At 41.7% G+C, this 20,617-nt stretch overlaps 1 protein-coding gene across 1 annotated transcript in view; it reads left to right on the top strand.

Moving 5' to 3' along the window:
• MDGA2 (MAM domain containing glycosylphosphatidylinositol anchor 2) overlaps window positions 1–20,617 on the top strand; it is a 397,387-nt gene that overhangs the window by 190,018 nt on the left and 186,752 nt on the right. The window contains exons 4-5 of the mRNA XM_076345813.1: window positions 15,892–16,088; window positions 19,717–19,849. Of these exons, the coding sequence (XP_076201928.1) occupies window positions 15,892–16,088; window positions 19,717–19,849 (330 nt within the window). The remainder of the gene's footprint in view (window positions 1–15,891; window positions 16,089–19,716; window positions 19,850–20,617) is intronic.

Below are 20,617 nucleotides of genomic sequence, written 5' to 3' on the forward strand. Positions count from 1 at the left end.
GTCAATACTATTCAAAAATACTCTGTTTTCACAGGGTTGCTTTTTTAATCCCTATAACTCAATGAAATCAGTATCTTGAAAGGAAACTTTGGAACAATTCGGCTGGCTGTGCATTTGAATTAACCTCTTATGTAAATGCATCAAGGGGCATATGGCTCTCAGTGCTGCTTCTTCAGCCTTTCTGCAAACTACTCTGTCCTCTCCCTCACCTCCCATTCTTGAAGTTTTCGTAGTGCTCATGCTACCGCTTTCTCTCTCTCCTTTTACTTACTTAGAAAATGCTGAACAAAAAACAAAATGCCATTAAAGTAATGCAATAAATCCATGAAGAATCCAGTGCAGCCCGTTAGTGTTTGCTGGCCATTTTTAAGAGTAGTCGTTATTCTCAAAGGATTTATTAAGCATTATTTAAGTAATTTTTAAAAATAAATGAGGAAAAATATTAACCTATTGCATGATTAATTCCATGATAAGGGCATCCGTTGCTCAAAAGTGTATGTGGATCCAAGTGTATTTTTTTTTTTTATCGAAGACCTCTTGGAGCTGGTATCTTAGAAAAACTTGGTCACGGTACTGAGCAACACACTTCTAGTTTACCTGGCTTTGAGCTGGGGGGCGGGGGGTGGATAGGGTGATCATCAGAGGTCTCTTCCACCTCGACTATTCGGTGATTCTGTGAAGTCTTGTAATTACTGAACTACTGCAAATTGTATATTGAACTTTAATATTATAAACTAGACTGACTGTAGATTGGGAAAAAAAACCCCACAACTGTCTCTGGCGATTTAAAATGATGCGATGTGATGTGAAGATTTTCTTGTTGCTGTTTTTGTATATATACTGGATTGAAAAGCCTTCCCATATCTTTATCTTCACTGATTACTCGGATCTCTCCAATTTCCTTGAATGGGAGGAAAGTGAAATGGCTGAGATACAGGGCAGATTAGGGGAACAATGAAATCCAAACTCAGCTCACAACCTATGAGTTCTCAAAAAAAATTGCTCTTCAGAGTAGACCAAAGAGGTTTATGTGTAACCTCCTCTGTTACATGCTTTTCATATAGTAGCATCGGCTGATCATATATTAAGTAGCTGATGGACTAGATTCCCTGATTTTTTGCACAGCATCAAAGAGAATCAATCTTCCAACCTGAAAGGCTTGTGCACGCGTGATGTGCGCTGTTCAGCATGAGAGACCTTCTCTTGGAGTCAGCCATGGAAGTAAGAGGAATTGACATCGTGGCTTTCCATCTTCCCAGACATGTAATCATGCAGCGTGTCCATCGTCTGTGTCGGCTCTTAGTCCATGTAAGTGGAATGGGTGGAAAAAATGACTTCAAAATATACGTGTCCCTCCTATTTTGAGCAGACAGATATTGAGCATTCTGATGAAAATTTTTGTTGACTTTGATTCGGAAGTAAATGAATAGAAGTTGACAAACACTACATATAAACCTCTTCCATTTACCGTACCTTTCTGGGAGGCATGTTTACAAGCCAGTCTGTAAAGCAGGGTCTCCTTCCCGGCGTGCGCACTGCCAGGGATTGTGTCAGCCTGGCCAAAGTCACAATAAAAAACCCCTAACAAATATGCAGTTTGCTATTTTTTAACCCAAATGAGGTGAAGAAGAGCAGGAAGCTTCATTCTGGGTCTGCGTGGCCCAGCAGTGCTGGGAGTTGCTGCCGTCCCTGTCACTGTATAACTAAACATCCCTGCTAGGATGGTGACACGGAGGACAGTAAAATTGGGCAGCGCATGTTTTTCAAGGTAGCGAGGCTAATTCTGCAGGTCTCAATGCTAACAGGAGCTCATACCACGTGATAACTGTTGGTTTGCGCATTCAGAGGCGGGAGTAAAATCCTGTACATCCTGCTCGTCAACTGGACCCTTTGGTTGTGTTAATTCACCTGGCACAGGCTGGCTCTCTGGGGTCACAGAGCTCCTGGCCTGTGCACGGTTCGACCCTGCTGCCTGAGCCATTGCTGCAAGCTGGGGAGCCTCCAGCAACGTTGGGAGAGACTCCTGGAGTCGATAGGAGGAGCGCGAGTCAAAAGCTTTGATGCTGTAGGACTTAGCAGGCTCCTTCTTGGCTTCCTTTGCAGAAGTTTTGTACAGGACCTACGTAGTGCAAAGATACCCGTTTGGGTCTTTGGAGGCTCCCAGCTGCTGTCCTGGCTGTTGGAGGGGTTGCTGTAGCTGTTTTGCTAACATTTCCCCCATTTCCAGAGGTACAGCTGTAACTCTCCCAGTGATTTGGGGAGCTATTAGGGTAAGGGTTGCTAAACTGAAATGAGAACAAAGCGGGCAACTTCCCGGGTCTTGGGACAGTTGTCAGGAATAAGGGGAGTCTTTCCCTGTAGTGAATGCTAATTAAGAGACTGCCAGAGCGCTTGTGGGGAAATAAGTCATTCAGTTCTGTGTATATAAACTGATACCCAATGGTGGTGTTGGTGATAATAATATCTACAAGGAGAGCATGAATAAAAACCTTGCTTTTCTTCAACTTCAGTGGAGTCATTTGTCAACTTCAGTGTCATTCACTTCGGTTTCAAAACTCTTGGAAGGAAAAACTCAACTTCATTTTCTGAATGACCTTTGGCTAATTAGCATTGACGTGGTAACTATGCGTTAACACATCAGGGTAGATAGTGCTGCTAATGCCCGAGTTTGGACTTGTTGCGTTTTCTTCCTCTCTCTTTGACCTGAGGAGCTATAAATGCACTTTCAAGGGTTTGTCATTTTTGGGGAAACCATTTAGCAAGTATTGCTAGTCGTTACAAACTGAGAAAGAATGGTTAAACTTCAAATTTACCAACCCACTTCCAGTAAAGCAGTCAAATATCTCAGAATAAAGTCCTGGATGTATACTGATTGGAATATGTGTTTTTCTTTAATTCTTCATCCTCTGTCTAATTTGCTTGACGTGTCCATTTCCATGGGACATTGTGTTCCGTGGCAGTTTCATAACAAGGAACCAGCTAATTTAATCTGCCTTTGAATTTCTAGAACGATCGGGAGAAAATGCCAGAAGGTCTGTAGAGAGCAACTGAAGAGCTCAAAAAAGAATTTCTCTTTGACCAGCATTGGTTTGGTAGGGCATCCCCAAAAATCCCTTCCAAAAACTCGCAGGGAAGCGATAGTGCTGCGCTTGACTGAGCCTCAGTTGTTGCCATGGGTTCGCGTTGCACAGCAAGAACCTTCCCGCTCGTTTCCCTTTTCTCCTGCAACTTTAGATTTATATTCTAGTATGTCCAGGCAAATGAATCTGACTGTAAGGGAGGGATCCTTTAGATTGTTGATTTTTTTTTTTTTTTCTTGCAAATGATAATTAGAGCATTGAATAGTGTAGCAAGTATCTTGATTTTAATTTTTTTTCTTTTTTTTTTTTTTTAAGAAAGATTTACGCTGGTTTTATAGAAGATTTTTTTTATTCCTCGGGTGAGTCTTAGCCTGTCCTGTAAATTCTGTAAGATCTGCACTGCACCTTTTGCTGACTGTTTAACTCTTGGTCGGTGACAGAACAGCTGAAATCCAAAGCCTCTCTCCCTCCCCTTCTCTACAGCTCTTCATAACACTGCCGTCGCCCAGGGATGGAGCAGTGAAGTTACAGTTTTCTTCATTAGCTTAAACAGTCGCGGAGTAGCTGCAAGACTGCTGACATGGCATCACTTTGGGATACTTACGCGCATATTTCCCAAAAAAGAGGAGATTCTTTCCATCCTGTACAACTGCTGTGGTATTTCAGTGCTTTCCAGGACTGCGCTAGGCAATGTGACTTGCATCCGTCAAGTGCAGTTTGTCTGTTGGTTACTTACATCAAATAATTTGTCTATAATCCAGGTCTTGCTCTGCCATGCTCTCATTTGCAATCACTCCACTTGCAAGAAGTCTCTGATTTGACTTGAGCATTGATCTTGACAATGAATATGCTGCCCTTTTTGAATCTGTGGTTTGCTCTCCTGAAATATCACCAAAACACAGTGGTGGTCATTATCCGGTATTATAAAAGGTTTCTTTTGTGTGTGCTTGTTTCTTACAAAGTGATGGATATCAGGAAGACACAGAAGGCACAGCAGTAAGAACAGACATTCAAAACCATTAGAATTTTTTATTAAAATTACAGCAATTTCAATAAAAGCAAGCCAAGAATAAAGCAAATGCAAGGTCGAGCCTCTGGCTCCGCAAAAGGGCTCTCAAACTCTCAAATTACCGTTTTTCATCAGTCTGATTGCATCCCACTGTGTTCCTGACACTTGTTATTTTCTGGAGAGAACAAAAAAAAAAAAAGTTTAACATGGGCTATTTATTTGTGTGTGTTTGTAAGTGTAGGACTGGTGCCCATTGTTTGTGGAAATTCAAACAAGCCTCACCAGAAAAAGTTAACAAGGTGGTTCAATGGTAGGACGAAGTTTTTTGTTCCTGGAAGCTCCCTGGGCAGCCTGCAGAAGCAGCTCCGAGCGAGGTTGTGTCAGGAGCAATGCTTCCGCGCATCCTTTGTCAGGAGCACGAGCTGATTTGGGGATTTAGCAGAGACCCAAGTGCTGTGGTGGGTTTGCAGCCTGTCGAGCTCCCCCTCAGAGAGAAAGCGGCATGCTACGATCCCTTCCTGGTCAAAAAAAAAAAAATCTTCTTACGGTGTTATCAAAAGATGATGGCAGATGCAGTGAAGTCAGTAGGCATGCGTTAGGTTCTGTCCTTAGCTTGTAGTATCGGGAGGATCCAACTGATACAGGGAGTTGTGTAAATAAAAAAAATGCTTTATGTGGCTGTAAATAAAGACTCCTGTTTGATTTTGCAGCTGAAGCAGGAGTGTTTATTCTGGGTGAGAATGCCAGGGTCAAACCCCTCAAGGTTTCTGGGGACGAGGGGATCCTGTATTCCATAGGAGATGGGAATGTGAGCTTGAGAGCCAGGTACCGCACCCACAGAATTCCCCAGGAGCCCTGGGCATTCGTCTGAGAGCAAAGTTTGAAGCAGGGTGGTAAAAGTAATATTAACTTGTTTGCTGATTTAAAAACGACGTGTGTCGTCATTAGGATTCATTCGGTCCAAATCAATTTGTGCCCCAGCATCCGCCAACCCCCTGCATGGCTCCCTGCGGCCACCCACGGAGGTGCAGACCGCTCTGGCTTGCGTTAGCCTTCTCAAACTCCTAGTCATCTGCGTGTGCATCAGCACCGATGAGAACTGGCCCCACCTGATCCCCACCGTGTTAGCCTGTGTTTGCTGTTGGGTAATCTAACTAAAATAAACTCTGTTTAAAATAAATTACTGGAGGCTGAAAATACAGCAGCATAGGTGAAGTTGGTGAGCGCTCTCAGGTTGTTGCCTATGCCTTGCCATTGCTTGCACTTGCCTCTTTGTTTTGGGGCTATTTCATGGAGTCTGGGGCCTCCAGGTGTTTGGATTGCACTGTCACCGCTCGTCAGCTGGTGCTGGTGCTGCTGCTTTGGCAGCAGGGCAGGTGGGAAGACCTGTGCTTTACTCAGAGTAGGAGCCTAAAGCAGCGGCGTACCCGGCAGGCGAGGGGGCCCTGGCAGGAGCACCCGTCCCGATGTGCCAGGGATGAGCACGCAAAATCACCTTTGGAGAGATTTGCAAAGGCACACATGCATGTCTGGTAACCCATTCCCATTGGGGTGCAGAGGTGTTTCCCCTCGGATGTCTCCCCTAGACACCCCAACTCAAATGCACAGTTCTTGCGTACTCTGATTTCTTGTTCTTTAGGGAAAAATAGAGACTCCCTGCTCTGTCTGTCCTGCATTTGCGATGTGCTATCGTTTGCAATGTGACTCGGAGGCTGAGCACCACGGAGGGACCCTGACCTGGGCTGTCGCCCGGTGTCATCCAGCCTGAGAGGGATACTCCGAGGCTGGCTGATGAGAGCAGGCGTTTGGCTGCGGCTGCAATACGCTCACTGCTGGTATCGAGTTATGCTTATCTGTCTGCAGTTCTGTTAAAGGTTTTACTGGATTAGGGATGCTCTGAAAGGGGCAGTTTTTAAAAGATTCAGAAGTAGGATTATTTTTCCATTAGGTTGAAATATATACATGCATATGATTGTCAGTTATGGGTGAATGTTGTCACGAGAATAATACACTTCAGTTATGGTACTGCAACTATGATACTAAGGGATGCATTAACACAGAACACTGACAGACACAGTTTGCATAAAAAAAGAGATAATAGATAGAAGTGGACAGACAGAAAACAATGAATCATGGGAATGGTGCTGGTCAGCAGGAGTGAGAGCGGCCACAGCGCACCCACCCACCGTGCGGTGGGTGTCTGGGTGTCCGAAGGCATAGGCCTTTTACAGTGAACACTAAAATAACTGACTAATACATACTGACAATCTTGCTTGTGAAAATTAAGAAGCGAAGATTAAATATGCATGCGTGCAGGAATGGAAATGCAAAATTGCTATTAGGATCAGCCGAGGAAGATTTGTATTTTCATGTTGAGCTCATTTCAATGATGTTTAATTAGCCCTGAATAGCTGCTGAGGAAGTACCTTGCAGAATTTTTTCAATATAATACTCCGGACATCAGTATTTTTAACTAAAGAAAAAAGCTTACAATTAGTTACAGAGTATTAATTCCATAGTATTACCTGGCTGCGTATACAGATTTTATTTTCCTCCTTGGAAAAAATCTACTAAGAGTGCTGTAAGGTTATTTGAATGCCTTTTTATGCTATTCCTTTTCTAAATTAGAACTGTCTCTAACACATGATAATAGCTGTAGTTAGATCAGTCTGAGACGAGTACATGTCAGATGAGGTTCAAGATAATTGATGCTGTAAATATCCCTCGAGTGGAAAGATAGACCGTATTAATGGCTTGAAAATTCAGTCTGTTTGTAGGAATCTGATTTGAGCTGTAACAGGAATAGACCTAGATTATATAAAGCGCTGAGTTTATGGTTTACGATGTCTTTCAAATTTGCTATTGCTAACTGGAATACTCCCCTTCTGCCAACTGTACGTATCTGAAAACTTCCCTGGCATATGGTTTGTTTTGTCGGCAGCTTCTCTGGAAGGTGAGGTTTTGCGGCTGTTCTGAAGAGATTTAGTGTGGGTTGTCTTGTTATAACCAGAAATGCACTCCTTCACTTGATACCCCTTTTCTGAGGAGCAAAAAGTGCAGGGGAAGGCTCAGCCCTGGGAGTCAGCACGTGCAGGGCTACCAGGAGCACTGCAGAAGGCATCTAAGCAAACAGCTCAAGGTCCTCCACCTGCACAACTATACATTATTTTGTATAATTAGAGTAACAGAATTAATAAAACTTAGATTCTTACAGATTTGTGTCCTTCCTCCCCGCACCTCTAACTCCCTTCCCTCTCCCTAAGACTTGCTGTTCGCCATAGTCTCCGCGGTAGCTCTGTGATGACGGGCTCTGCAGAGGGCACCCATGGGTGCCCGATGCTTGCCTGCTGGCCACGATGAGCTCACGGTGCAGTGTTTCCCTCAGCTAATCTGAGCCTTGCTCCAGTGCCCGCTTCTCCCCGCGTGCATACACCAATTTTATATAACGTGCTGGAGGTTAATTATCTTTGGGATCTGAATCCCCATTTGAAATTTTGCTAAAAGAAGCTAAAAAGCTCAGAAGGTTTTGGGGAAGGGAGGTTTGGCAGATGGGCAGTCAAATGCAGTTATCTAAGGAAGCAAATCTTAGCTGCTCTTTGGGATATTATAGCTGCATTTACATGCTGTAATAATGTTTTGGTATGAATTTTTGCTGATGATGCAATATTGATGGGCATTATCAGTATGGAGAGAAGCAAGATGTGGACTAGATGACCACCTAAGGGTCCCTTCCAAGATGGATGGGATTTTAGCCTGTGCTTCTAAAATGGACTGTCTGGGGAATTTCGTTCAAGTCAGCAGAAAGACTTCATTTGTCTGGGTTCAGGCGTGGGCACTAAATATTCTGGGCAGGTTCATTTTCCTCTTCCTCTTTGCTATAGTTTTGTTTGATTTGTCATCTTCATTTGCCTCCAAGGAGATTCTTACATGCCCTCCTTTTTTCATCATCCACTCACCATTATTTATTTCTTCTAGTCCTGGCTTTATTTTTATTTCTCTTCCCCTAAAATGCATATTTTGTATTCTGTTCAAGTAAAACTGGGAAAAAATATGGTCTTCTTTAAGAGTAGAGATTGCGAGAAAGTATGCAGAGCACTGTTGAGATTTCTGTACTGACATTTTTAATGGTAAAGAGTTTAAGGCTGGAAAATAAATGTGAATCTTGGAAGAAAAGAACATATATGGGGCAGGGGGAAGGAAACCTTGCACTTTCTGTTATATAGGAATATATATTTTTTTCTGTAGTAAAATGTTTTTGTACTAATTTTAGAATATATTAAGTCCAGAAGAAGTCAGTAAGAGAGCAGTGGGGTGTTATCAGGAGCCCCTGCCCTCCGAGGGACCACTATTTGCACTCAGTGTGTTCAGAATGTAGTTTTTAACAGGGATTTAAACTTTATGAGGAGTCTCTGGAAGAATTTTACTGAAGCCATTAACTGGAGATGGATGTGGTCTAGAACTAGACTTTCTTAACCCAGTTTGATGTTCATTACTTCAACAAAATTAAGTCTCTTTAAAAAATGAAGGAGTGAGCATTAATTAGGTTTGGGATTATGCAACCAATAATTACTTACTTATCATGTTAAAAAGTCCTATTTGTAACGATTATTCCTAGTAATGTGTCATGCACGTCGGGCGGCCTTTAGTATTAGTGCCTGTTTCTCCTGGCTTGGTTGGTAAATCTTTTTTTCTTTTATAATGTAATCTTCCGTTCTGTTTCTTTACAGGTACCAAGAAAATAAAAAAAACCACCAAGGTTACCTGTTTAAAAAATAAGGATAATAACACGGCAGTTACTGCAGAATGCCTCCTCAAGCAATTGTATATATTGGGATAAGAATTTGTGTTGCTTGAAGATTGTCTGACTCCTGTATGCTTATATGTGAATCTTAGTTCGTAGAAGGAAGATAAATCACTGGAAAGCGAAAATCCTGTAGCAGAGTCATACGTTATGAGTGCTTTTGTAACTGCTGTCCCGTTACCTAGCTGCCCTTTCAATCCCTGCAGTGTAAGAGTGGCTTTAACTCTTGTTTCTTGCACGCTTTGGTTGTGGGTAGTCACGGTTCATCAGCATTTTTCACAGCCGTACCCGGCAGGGTGGGGAACCAAAGCGTGCTGACACTCCGGTATAGTCTAGTGCAAGTGGAATGAAAAGATAGCTTAAATAACTCAATTTCTTGATTCAAGTGTGCTTGATTTAATGATAATGATCTGGAATTCTTTAATCAACTCTAATTACATTTTTTCATAAAATTTAATGTTAGAATTGACCACAACATCAGTCTAGTTTGATCTCCTTTATCTTACAGCCCTGTCTGGTGGGGTTTTTTTCAGCTGTTCTTATATTGAATGTAATAATTTGTATTTCACTAAAAAGCATCTGGTCTTGGTTTGAAGAGGTGAGGAATTCTCTGTTTGCCCAGGTAGTCTGTTCCTCTGTTCAACTACTTTATCTTCAAAAAAATAAGTCTGATTCTTTCCCAGGCTGAATTGGGCTTCCTTCAGTTTCCAGCTATTGTTGCTTGTCGTATATATTACTGGTGGCCAAAAGAGCTCTTTTGTACCTGCTGTTTTCCCACAATGAGGTGCTTACATCCTATAATAAAGTTACTGTTCAGTCATCCTTTCTGAGAAATTAAATGCGTCTCGCTCTTTACATCTTTTACTGCAAGCCGAAGTCATAAGTACTTTCTCCAGTGCATAAGTACTTTTCTGTTGCTCTTTTCTTTGCCCTTTAATTTCTTAATGTTGCTTAACAATGGCTGACACCAGATTAGGATCCTGTACTCAGGTCACCAATTCTATATATGAAAGAAAATTATATCCTGACTCTTACTGCACGCGGTGATCCCAGCAGTCCTATCTATTTCAGGACTGTGCTGAGAGCTCCTTGCCGGTGTCTCTCTCAGACCCTGCCAGGGTACAGTCTTGCACTCTTAACCTCTATTATGAATTCATAGATGTATATCGTTCTGTATGAGCGTCCGACTCTTCATTATTTGGAAAATCCACTGATCTTTATTCATGTATGCACATGCATATAGAAATTCAGTATTGTAGTAGGCGTTGCTGTTTTCTGCTGTTAGTGCTGTAAATGCAAAACCCTCCTTGCCAGGGTATCTGCTGTCCAGGGACTCCAGTGCTAATTCAGTCTCATAAATAATGAGCATTGGCTCAGTTTGGTGTCCTTGGATAAACAAAACCATTGCCGCCCTCTTGCCATCCTCCTGACGTCATTAGGACATGCTCGTATGAACAGTTCATGCAAGTTTCAATCAGGTATATTTATAACCTCATTAAAAGAATAAAGCAAACGTTTTGTCCGTAAAACTACATCACCGAGCGTTCGTTACATTTCTCTTGGATTCTTTGTTGATAGACTCCAACCCTCGGTAAAGCATGGCAGGCAGAAATGGTCTTGAGCTGCGCGGGGCATTGCTGACTGCTAAGGTCATTCTGTTTGTCCTTTTGTGTTGGAGCATGTTAACAGCCTTCTAGCATGCGTTTGATCTTCACCAAATGGTATTGGAAATCAATATAAGCTCATCAGGGGTCTCCCAGGGCCACACTCTTAGTCTTGTGGGAGCAAGGAAGAAAGGCTTGCTTTCTTACAGGATCTGGCCTTGTAAATGGTGCTTGCTTTCTACTGTTGTATCTGTACTGCACGTGCAATACGGCACTGCAGATGCATAGTAGATCTCTTTTAAAGGGCTGTAGAGGGAAAAATACCTTATGCGGAGCTCCAGGTAACTTGGCTCCCCTGTTCCCAGCTTGTTTGCGGCTCTTGTGTCTCCACACTGCATGTACCAATGAATGGCACGCAAGACAGCTCATTATCCTTTCCATCGGTATGCAAGAAATATTTATTTGTTGAATTTTCTGAATCCTGTGTAACTGCTTTATATTATACAGTACCACAAAGCACTTCAAACCTGCGTAATTACTGATAGCTTGTGCTAGGTCAAGGAGGCTATAGTAAGGAAAATAGCATGAAAAACATTGTACTTTTGTATTTAAGAATAACTTACGAGTTAGGCAGGCTAAAATATATGCGTCACTGCTGTCTCCTCTCTGGGTGTCTTGATGAAGCAGTTTCATTTACCAGATGCGTGTTTTATTATTATCCTAACTTCCAAGCATCGCTTGCTTTGAACATCTGAAGACAAAGGCAGCTAATTAACAAATGAAATCAGCAAGCTGTGTAGTCCCAGCAGCTGAAAAAAGATGATACAGCAAATATAGTCTGTGATCCTGCTCTCCTGTTTGTATGTGTGAAACTCCTCTGGAGCTCAGGTGAGGGTTGCAGGGGGTGGTCTGTGTTCCCTACTCACAGACAGTGCGATGCCTCTAGTGCTTTGTAATTCAGCGTAGAGAGAACATTAATAGCATCTGCCACGCTTTTGTGCACCTTCCACACCAACATCTCTGACCGTCGTGGTGCAATTCACAGTGCAGTTAGATTAGACCCGCTTTGAACAGCTTATACTGGGTTTTCTGTTTGTTTGAGAGCTTGGGGATGTGTGAAGGTAATTCTTCCAATGCGGTGTTTAGCATGCCTGTGCCGTCTGGGTTTTGGAAACTGTTTGGTTCAATTCAAAGATTAAAGACTGAAAAATTGAACCTAATGGTGGCATAAACCTCTGTGGAAAACATACTTCTGTAATTATTTTTGTTTTGATTAATAGTCTTTAACTACCTAGCAACACCCATGACTGCAGTTTAACTTAAAGAATTAGTCAGTTAACTCTTCATAATTTGATTAACCAGAATGAAAATTCTTGGGTTTTTTCCCTCTTGTAAAGCACTTCAAAAATTCTTCTTGTTGAGCTTCCCAGTGCTAAATCTTTCTCCGTTGCAGCAAGATCTCCCTGTCTCCTCAGTGATTTCCCCTCTGTCCTCTTCCCAGGTGGATTGCGGTGCAATACCTGAAGTCCATAGCTTCCCTCCCAGACTGCCAAGTCCCTGACTGTTCCAGTGCTTTTGGGGAACAAACACCCACAGATACTCACACATATGCACAGAGCTTTAAATAGTTTTTTTAAAACCTACCTGGAAATTTGAATATCAGTTAGTAACAATTCAATTAGACATTGAAACCGAAGTTCTGGAGACCTTTGACAAGTGGGCATTAATGCCCCCGAGATCAGGTGACTTTAAAATAGCCTGTCTACAGGCAATGAATTTGGCGGTTGCATGCCTCCATTGTGATAACTGCAGAATACCTTGGCAGTATTATAAAAAAAAGAATATTTTTGTATTGTGTTTGCAGCTCTCACGCTGCCTGAGCAAAATACGGTCTTATATAACAATCCAGTAAAACATTTGCCTAACCCTGCCCAACAGCGGGGCAGGCAGTTGAGTGTGCAGTGAAATCTCACAACAATTGCAAGCGTTATTTTGGCTCCTATTAGCGCTGCTTCTTTTGCTTTGATGCAGCTGTCGAGATCTTTCCAGCACTGCCGATGGAAAAATCAGTCAAGTTCTGCAGTGCAAATTTTCTATTAATTGACCATTATGAAATGCTTTGGCAGCGGGCTTGCTGCATTTACGTTCCCAACTTAAATTTCTTTGAGGTTTCCTTGTACTCTCATCAAAACCCATCCCCTGTCATAGTACAGCGCCATGCGGAAAGAGGGTGCCTGCTTCTCTATGTTGTAGAGGAGTACCAGTGTCCGAGGGGGTGAACACACATCCAGCATGGACCCGTTGCAAGACAGCAGGTACCGCAAGCAAGCAATGGCATCGCAGCTCATGATATCATGGAGTAATTTAGGTTGGAAAGGACCAACCCCCTGCTCAAACCAAGGCCAACTTCACAGTTAGGTTAGATTGCTCAGGGCTGTGTCCAGTCAAGCTTTGAATGTCTCCGAGGACAATATCCTGCAGCCTTTCTGGGCACTTGTCTGATTTCATGGGGAATTTGTTTTCACTTAAAACCAGGAGGAATTTCTCTTGGTGCAACTTATACCTATTGGCTCATGGTCTTCTGCTCTGCACCTCTAAGAAGAGTTTGCCTTCATCTTTTCTATAACTTCCCAGTAGTCAGTCACAGATAGAAATTAGATCTCCCCTTCATCTTACCTTCTCCAGGCTAGCCAAACCCAGCTCCCCCAGCCTCTACTTGTATGGCACCTGCTCCAGCCCTCTGATCGTCTTGGTGGCCTCCTCTGCACTCGCTCCAGTATGTCCATGTCTTGACCTGGGCAGGGTGTTGTCTCACAGCTGCAGGGTAGAAGGGAAGGATCGTTTCCCTGGACCTGCGGGCTACACTCTTGCTGTTGCAGCCTGGGATGTGGTCGGCCACCTCCTCTTCAGCCAACAGGACCTCCAGGGCCTCCTCTGCAAAGCTGTCTTCTGGCCAGTCAGCCTCAGCCTGCCTTGTGTCGGGGTATTGATTGCCACCTTACACTGGCAGGCTTCGCAATTGCCTTAAGTCCCGTTTTTAGGCTTTAAGTGATTTAGTGTGTCTAGTCTTGAGTAACTTCAAAATGAAGCTGAGTCAAGACTTGGATCTCTGTGTATTTCACCTAAGGGGATGCACCTTCATCTAAGGGTGAGAGATTCGAGGAGCGGACCCCTGACTTGGTGTTGGGGGCTCTTGGCTGCCAGTCATCCTTCTTTGTGGTCTAAGGATGTGCTTTGATAAGCAGACGCTGGAAAGCATTCATGTGTGAAATGTTCTGTAGTTCATCAAAATACAGGGAACAGGTGTTTTGGCCTAGAAATTGAAGCAAGCTAATTTCCTTCTTTTTATTTTCTGTTGCATGAGTAGAAGACACAACGTTTCAGCAATCTCATCCCTTTTCAAATGCTACTGTGATTTAAAATAACCTTTAAAACAAAAATGAAATCTCATTAGAAAATGTCATCCTAATTTGGAGCAACAGTTTCATAATTTGTTTCTGTGATATTAAATTAAATGTTTTGTAGAGTAGAATGAAGGTAACATTTACTTAAAATCCGTGCACTATTACAATATATTATTGCTTGAATTATTCCAAATTTTGGAACAGGTTTTGTTTCTAGTTGATCAAGAGACTCTCAAGCTTTATTCTTGTTATGCAAAACAAAATGTAAGCATCTAAAGAATAATTTTTAAGTGCAAACTGCTTTTCAGTGTGGACATCTGAAACATGCAGGTCTATTCAGATTGTTAATGATGGGCTTCCTTTAATAATCCCATGTGCCTCTGCCACACCTCTAGTTTTTAAAAACTATCAAAACCCCAGTTTTTCTAAGAACTGCTATGCTGATGGTCCACCTCACACTACACACTGTGGTGGTTACAGTGGTGTTTGACTGGCACTTGGGGAAAGTACATGGGAGCAAAATGCATGTGATGCTTCCCCAAAAACAACTGTCCTTGTTTTCACCACCTTTGAAAAGGGACTCAAACGGGGAGCGTGATCACGTTCCCTTTGACATCGGCGGTCATGCTAAGATCTGAGCACCTCGTTCTGCATTCCACTGAATCGTGGCCTCAAATAAATCTGATGAATTGACGTTTGGATAGTTACTCACACAAGACTTCGCAAAAATGGGGTTAAATTTGTGGATGAGTAATTAATTAAGCACTATTTAAAGCATTATTTATATTTTGTTTTAAGGAAGAAGCACTGCTGATAAGGTTCTGAAATTATTTCAGTCAAGGCTGAGTTGCACATGGGAACGTGCTCTTGCTGTGTGCGCGCGGATCGGATCGGTACAGGTATAATTAGGCAAGTTGTTCCTACTCTCCGTGGGTAACAGCGTCAGTGCCTTTATTATAACTGTTGGAGCCAAACCTGGACGTACCTTTGAAATATAGGAGCTAGACTTAAAGCAGCAACTTCCCCTTGGCTGCCAGCCCTCCAGGTAGCGTAACTTCTCCCTAAATCTCACCAGAGAATTGCTTACCACGTCATTTGGGGGTTGAGTGTTTTTAACTAGTACTTAGTAAAAATAGCTACTGCTTTTTTTGTTTTGTTTCTTTTTTTCTTCGTTCTTCGATGTAATTGTACCTTCAGAGAAAGCTCATAATAAACAATAGTAAAACCTTGCGAATAGGAATCTACTTGTTCCTGACAGTATAAAGCCCAAATTAATTAATTAGGTGTACTCACATTCCAAGGACTATTGTTATTTCTTCCCTGTTTAAGATGAGTGAATTCTGTTGTGGGGATTTAATTTTCTTTGAGCTGATGCGGTGGGAGTAATTATATGATACCTGCATTTTAATCAAGAGAAGTGAGTTCTAAAGCCTGTGATGAATTTACCTGCTTGAAGGTAAATGCATGTAACTGAAAGAAGGGAACATGCATTAAATTACTGTATTAAATTTTTGCTTTAAAGAAAAACAGATGCATGCACATGATCTATGTTCTAGTTGATGCTACCATTACGATGCAAATTAGTCTGTCTATTTATTTCCAAAGCTTTATAAACTATTTTGTCTAAGCAACATTTAAATTAAAATCATACATAAAAACAAGTACTAAAGCAGTACGGGTGAAACCTCAGTATTACTGGAAACAACAGAAATACGATTTCCATTGTCATACATATTGTATATATTGCTGTATCCAAAAGCCTGAGTCGTAAATGAAGATCCAGTTGTGCTAGGTGCTGTACAGAAGAAAACAAACTCTAAAACTGGATTCTGCTGCCAAAGTCCTAAATGTACGTTTGTGGCTTTTAGAGCTGTATTGCCTCTATTTTGCTGTTGACTTGGGTGCGAGGGGATGCACGCGCTCACCATCGTAGAACCATCGCAGGGTCAACTGAAGCCTGACTTTATCTTGGGGTTTTTTTCTGTCTTTCCAGATTTGGACGATCCAATAGTAACAGTCCACCAGAGCATCGGGGAAGCAAAAGAGCAGTTTTACTATGAGAGAACGGTGTTTCTCAGGTGCGTTGCCAACTCCAATCCGCCTGTTCGGTACAGCTGGCGGCGCGGCCAAGAGGTATTGCTGCAAGGGTCTGATAAAGGAGTGGAGATCTATGAGCCCTTCTTTACCCAGGTAGGAATGGAGGTACAGTATTTTTTTCCTTCCTTAGGCTACTTGCACCAGATTCATTGTAACTGGACCTGCCTGCATATCCCTGCTGGGTTTGTGGTGTGGGTAAGTGGGCATGCCCTCCAGATAACTACACCCCGGCACAAGTGCACCCATATGTTATTATAAGACTTCCTAACATAAAATATGTCTTTTAATTTTTTGTAAAATTATGAAATAGGAAATTATGGGAAGATGCACAGTGAGTGGTATCTGCGGGAGTCCCTTTGAAGTCATTTTGCCTGGGCGCTGCAAGCCCAAACCTCTGATTTGACTGCTATTTCCTAATCTTTTCCAATACAATGCAGAGTGATTCTGCACAGACGTTACAGCCTAAAAGGCTTTTCAAGAAGGCTAAACTCTATGGCAACTCCCTGTGTTGGTTTTTTTTTTATTTTATTCTGCCTTTCACTTCTTTGAATATAAGTTTTTGTTCCAGAATTACACACTTAAAAGATGAGGTGGCAAAAATGGAAAGAAGTGCTTTCTTCCTACACTCTCTCACAGCCACGAAGGCAGACCGGGCCATCAAAAGAGTCTGTCAGATTAGACCAGATTAATTTATTGTTAGCACATTTGCAGAGTCTCAGAATAAAAAGGTGGCATATCCTGTTGTCTATGGACAAAAGTGTGTGACGGTGTTTGCAAAAAGGAAAAAAAAAAAAAAGAAAAAAAGGAGAAAAAATTGTTTTGGAAAGTCTTAAGCAATAACGAGTAAAGACAGAGGTGAAAACTGCCTGGTAATTTGGTCTTCATAGCAAAAAGCAACCTGCAACTTTCATAAATAATTTTCAGCTAATGATTTGAGAGCACCTTCATTTTTTCTTTTTATTGTACTTGACAGCTTTATATTGCTACAGTGGCTTGGTATTTTACTGAGAAGCGTGTAGCCTGGAACCTTGCAGTGATGAGAATTAGATTACATAGTCAAGTTATTGGTTTCCTAAATGTGATGAGATTATTTTTAATTTAACATGTACGGACCCAGTTTAGCAAATCTGTGGCTTGTTTCCTTTGACTCAAGTGTGTAAACTGGAGTTTTTTAATGTTTTAATTAAAAAGTGAGAGACTCCCTTGACATGGGACTTTTTGTTTTATATTTCCAGATGGAAATGCTGATGATTACCTTCCCTATCATCTAATATGAACATATCTAATAAAATGCATCGCATGAAATTAGATTCAATACTTTTTTTTAAAAAGTATATTTCTAGGTTACTAGGCACATTCTTCCTATAACCTCTGTCTGGGCTGAATTAATGAATAAATCAGATTGCCATGTTGATAGTCGAAAGCTTATCCATAACCTTTTTTACATTTATTGGAGGTCAGGTTGAATCAGCGTATCTTGTCGGTGTGCCTACAAGATCTGATATATGTTTATAAGAGGAAAAGATGTAATTAAAGGTTCAAGAGTCATAAACATCTACTGCACATCTCTGCATGATTGGTTCAGCGTATGATACGGTAACAAGCAGTAAGAGCTGATGTGAAGAGGGATGGAGGGGATTTGACTCTGGAGCATCAAGAGGTGCAAATTTAAGGTGTCATTTTTTGGTGATTGCTTTGAAGGTGGATTATCAATCTGAAAATCAAATGACATGTAAAGGAAAACAAGTAGTAACGCGATTAAGTTTTCTAAGGTGTTGTACCCAAAAAAGGCTAGTTTTTCTTTCCGGTGGTTTTCTTGTTTTATTAAATCATAGAAGGCACCCGGAAAACTGGGCATATACAAATGAACAGGTTTTTTTTGATGAGTCAGGTAATGTCAGCTACTTACTTTAGCAGCCATGGGGGAAAAAAATTGAACAAACATGCACATTCTCATCTGTGGGAGTATTTGAAATACTGAACTTTTCAAAACCAAAATCTTGATGCAGAATTTTTTCCTAAGAGTTTGCATCATCCTCATTGCACATTGTAATTGCACAGATTGAGTACAAGATTAAATTTGCTGTATTTACAATAATTATGCAATTAGACATAATTAGACTAATTATCCAAACCAACGAAGAAAATATATATACATTTTTATAAATCTCTGCAATCTGGGGACACGATCCAGATACCACTGTGAGTTCAGCCCACAAGTTCAACTTGGAGTCCAGAGCTAAGGATTTAATTGATGGGATGTAGCTGCTCTGTGTTTCCAGAACTCAACAACTTTGGTAGCTGTGTTCCTACTGACCTGGATCGGGCCCTTCTCTGGCCCAGATAAACCTCTTCTTAAAGTAGGATCTTTATCTTTAGGAGCAGCCTTTCAAAGGCTTGGTCTTGCAAACAGTAAATCAGCATGTGCTTAATTATGTGGTTAAGTCACATAATTTCTGGGGGACTGATTGCACATGCAAAGCACTTCAGTCCAATGCTCCAAAGCTACCAAGCTTGATTTCTTGACTGTCTCTTTTCTTGTCTGGCTAGCTGTATCTTCTCTTTTATTGACTTTTTGCTAGTTCTGTACATGCATTTTCACAAACTACCATATTTTGTATGGCCTTCTGTAGCTGGTGGACGTGATATTGTCAAAAGAAATTCAACACGCTGCTCAAGCTGTGGTGATATTAAAAGTTGCAGCAGCATTAACAGGACACGTGTTAACGAACGTTTTCCAAAGTTTGCTCTTTTGGTGCTTTGTAAGCCCGTTCAGAGTGTCTGCCTCCCTGGGCTGGGGTTCTGCCTTAGCCTTGTCTAAGCATAATACATTTTTAGCTTATCAGTATGAACACGGGCAAAGACTTGAACGCAGGCAACTGGAGGAGGAGATTGAAAGCCCGAGGAAGTTTGTTATTTTAATGCTAGAGTGAATAATGTGCAGGTATTGATAGGTATAGATTTATCTGATGTTTCCACAGCCGTCCACGCTGTCGTGTCCTCAAGCCTTGGCACCCTGTTGAGCTTTGCTGTGCTCCCTGTGCTTTCTTCCTCCCTGCTCTGTCCCATGACATCTCTGCGTGCTCAGGATTTTGTATCTAACACACCTTTCGGCTTTCTGTTGCTCTTGCTGCTATCAGTGCTGTAAGATTTTACATACGTATTTCAGCAACTTGCTTTTTCTCCTGAGTTTCTGGTTCTGCAGTGCCCATTTCATATCGTACTGCAGTGGAAATCTCCTCTTTTCCAGTTTTCTCTTGATTGTGTCTGAAGGAACTCTTTCATTACATATCCCGTTCAGGTCCCTGCTCCATCATTTACACTGCTGGCTAAAAATAAAATCCATCAGCAGCTCATTTTCAAAGGAAAACAGCAGGATTTCTGTGCCTTGTGATTTTTTTTCATAATGTAGATTGTACCTTAAGATATATTATCCGGAATAATGCTGCAACTTGAAAGACTGTTGAACCAGTATCCCCCTCACTGCTCTCTTTTCTTTTGCCTTTAATATATAAGTGGGGCTACGGTTTTAGGTTATGCCAGCTGCCATTCCTTCAGAAAATTAAATAAAATATGTTTTCTGGACCACTTCAACATCTGCTTCTAATTAGCCACCTTTGCATCTTCTTCTTGCCTCCTGAAAGCCAGTCTCGGTGTATCCTAAATCCCTGCTCGTTCCTCTGCCTCGGCCTCTTCCTAACACTCTCTCTTGCACACGCAGGGAGAAACGAAGATCCTGAAGCTGAAGAACCTCCGACCTCAGGACTACGCGAATTACAGCTGCATCGCCTCGGTGAGGAATGTCTGCAGCATCCCTGACAAGATGGTGTCCTTCCGACTCTCTAATAAAACAGGTGGGCCTCCAGCAGCGACCCTCCCCAGTCATTTGATGTCCCCATGGTCTTTTGTGTTTCGATGTTGTTCTCTTGCTTAAAATCTATGTGACCGTATTGCAGCCGCACCGCGGTAGGAGCTATTCAGGAGCAAGTCGTACAAGCCATTTTCAGGTGTTTTCTTTTTTCTCACCAAAGTTAGGATTTGAAGAAGAGTTTTGATTTATTGCTCTCTTTTTATCGCTCTCTGGATTTTATATCAGGATTTGCATTTTCCCCCAGTGTCAGGGAGGTTCATTGTTACGGATAAACTTCAAAGATACTGCAGCAAGGTAAGAGGAAGGGGCACCTCAGTCACGGCTGGGCATAGACTAAAAACAAATACTTAAGTACTTCTCTCAGTGCTTTGTTGAAAGCTAGTTATTTTTGGTCAACAAAATATTTTAGGAAAAAATCAACCTTTTTATATTCTTACATTGATTTAAACGATTTTATATGATTGATTTGATACATTCTTACATCGATTTAAACGTTGATTTCTTACATTGATTTAAACAAAAGTGTTTTCTTTCAGATTTAATTGGTTCAAATGAAAATGTTCAAGCAGTTGAGTTGAAATGCTTTGCAGGAGGATAACTAGGCGTTTATCTGTCTCTGACCAAGCTGTCTCCATGTTGTGGCGTTTCTTGTGCCTTTGCTCTTGTCTTTGGACTTGTCCCTGACCGAGCAAACAGTCAGTTGTGTATCTCCCTCTCTTCGTGGCTGCATCACTGCTATGTATCTCGAGAG

Source organism: Aptenodytes patagonicus, chromosome 7 (assembly GCF_965638725.1).
Source record: "Aptenodytes patagonicus chromosome 7, bAptPat1.pri.cur, whole genome shotgun sequence".
In the NCBI taxonomy this organism is placed as follows: Eukaryota; Metazoa; Chordata; class Aves; order Sphenisciformes; family Spheniscidae; genus Aptenodytes; species Aptenodytes patagonicus.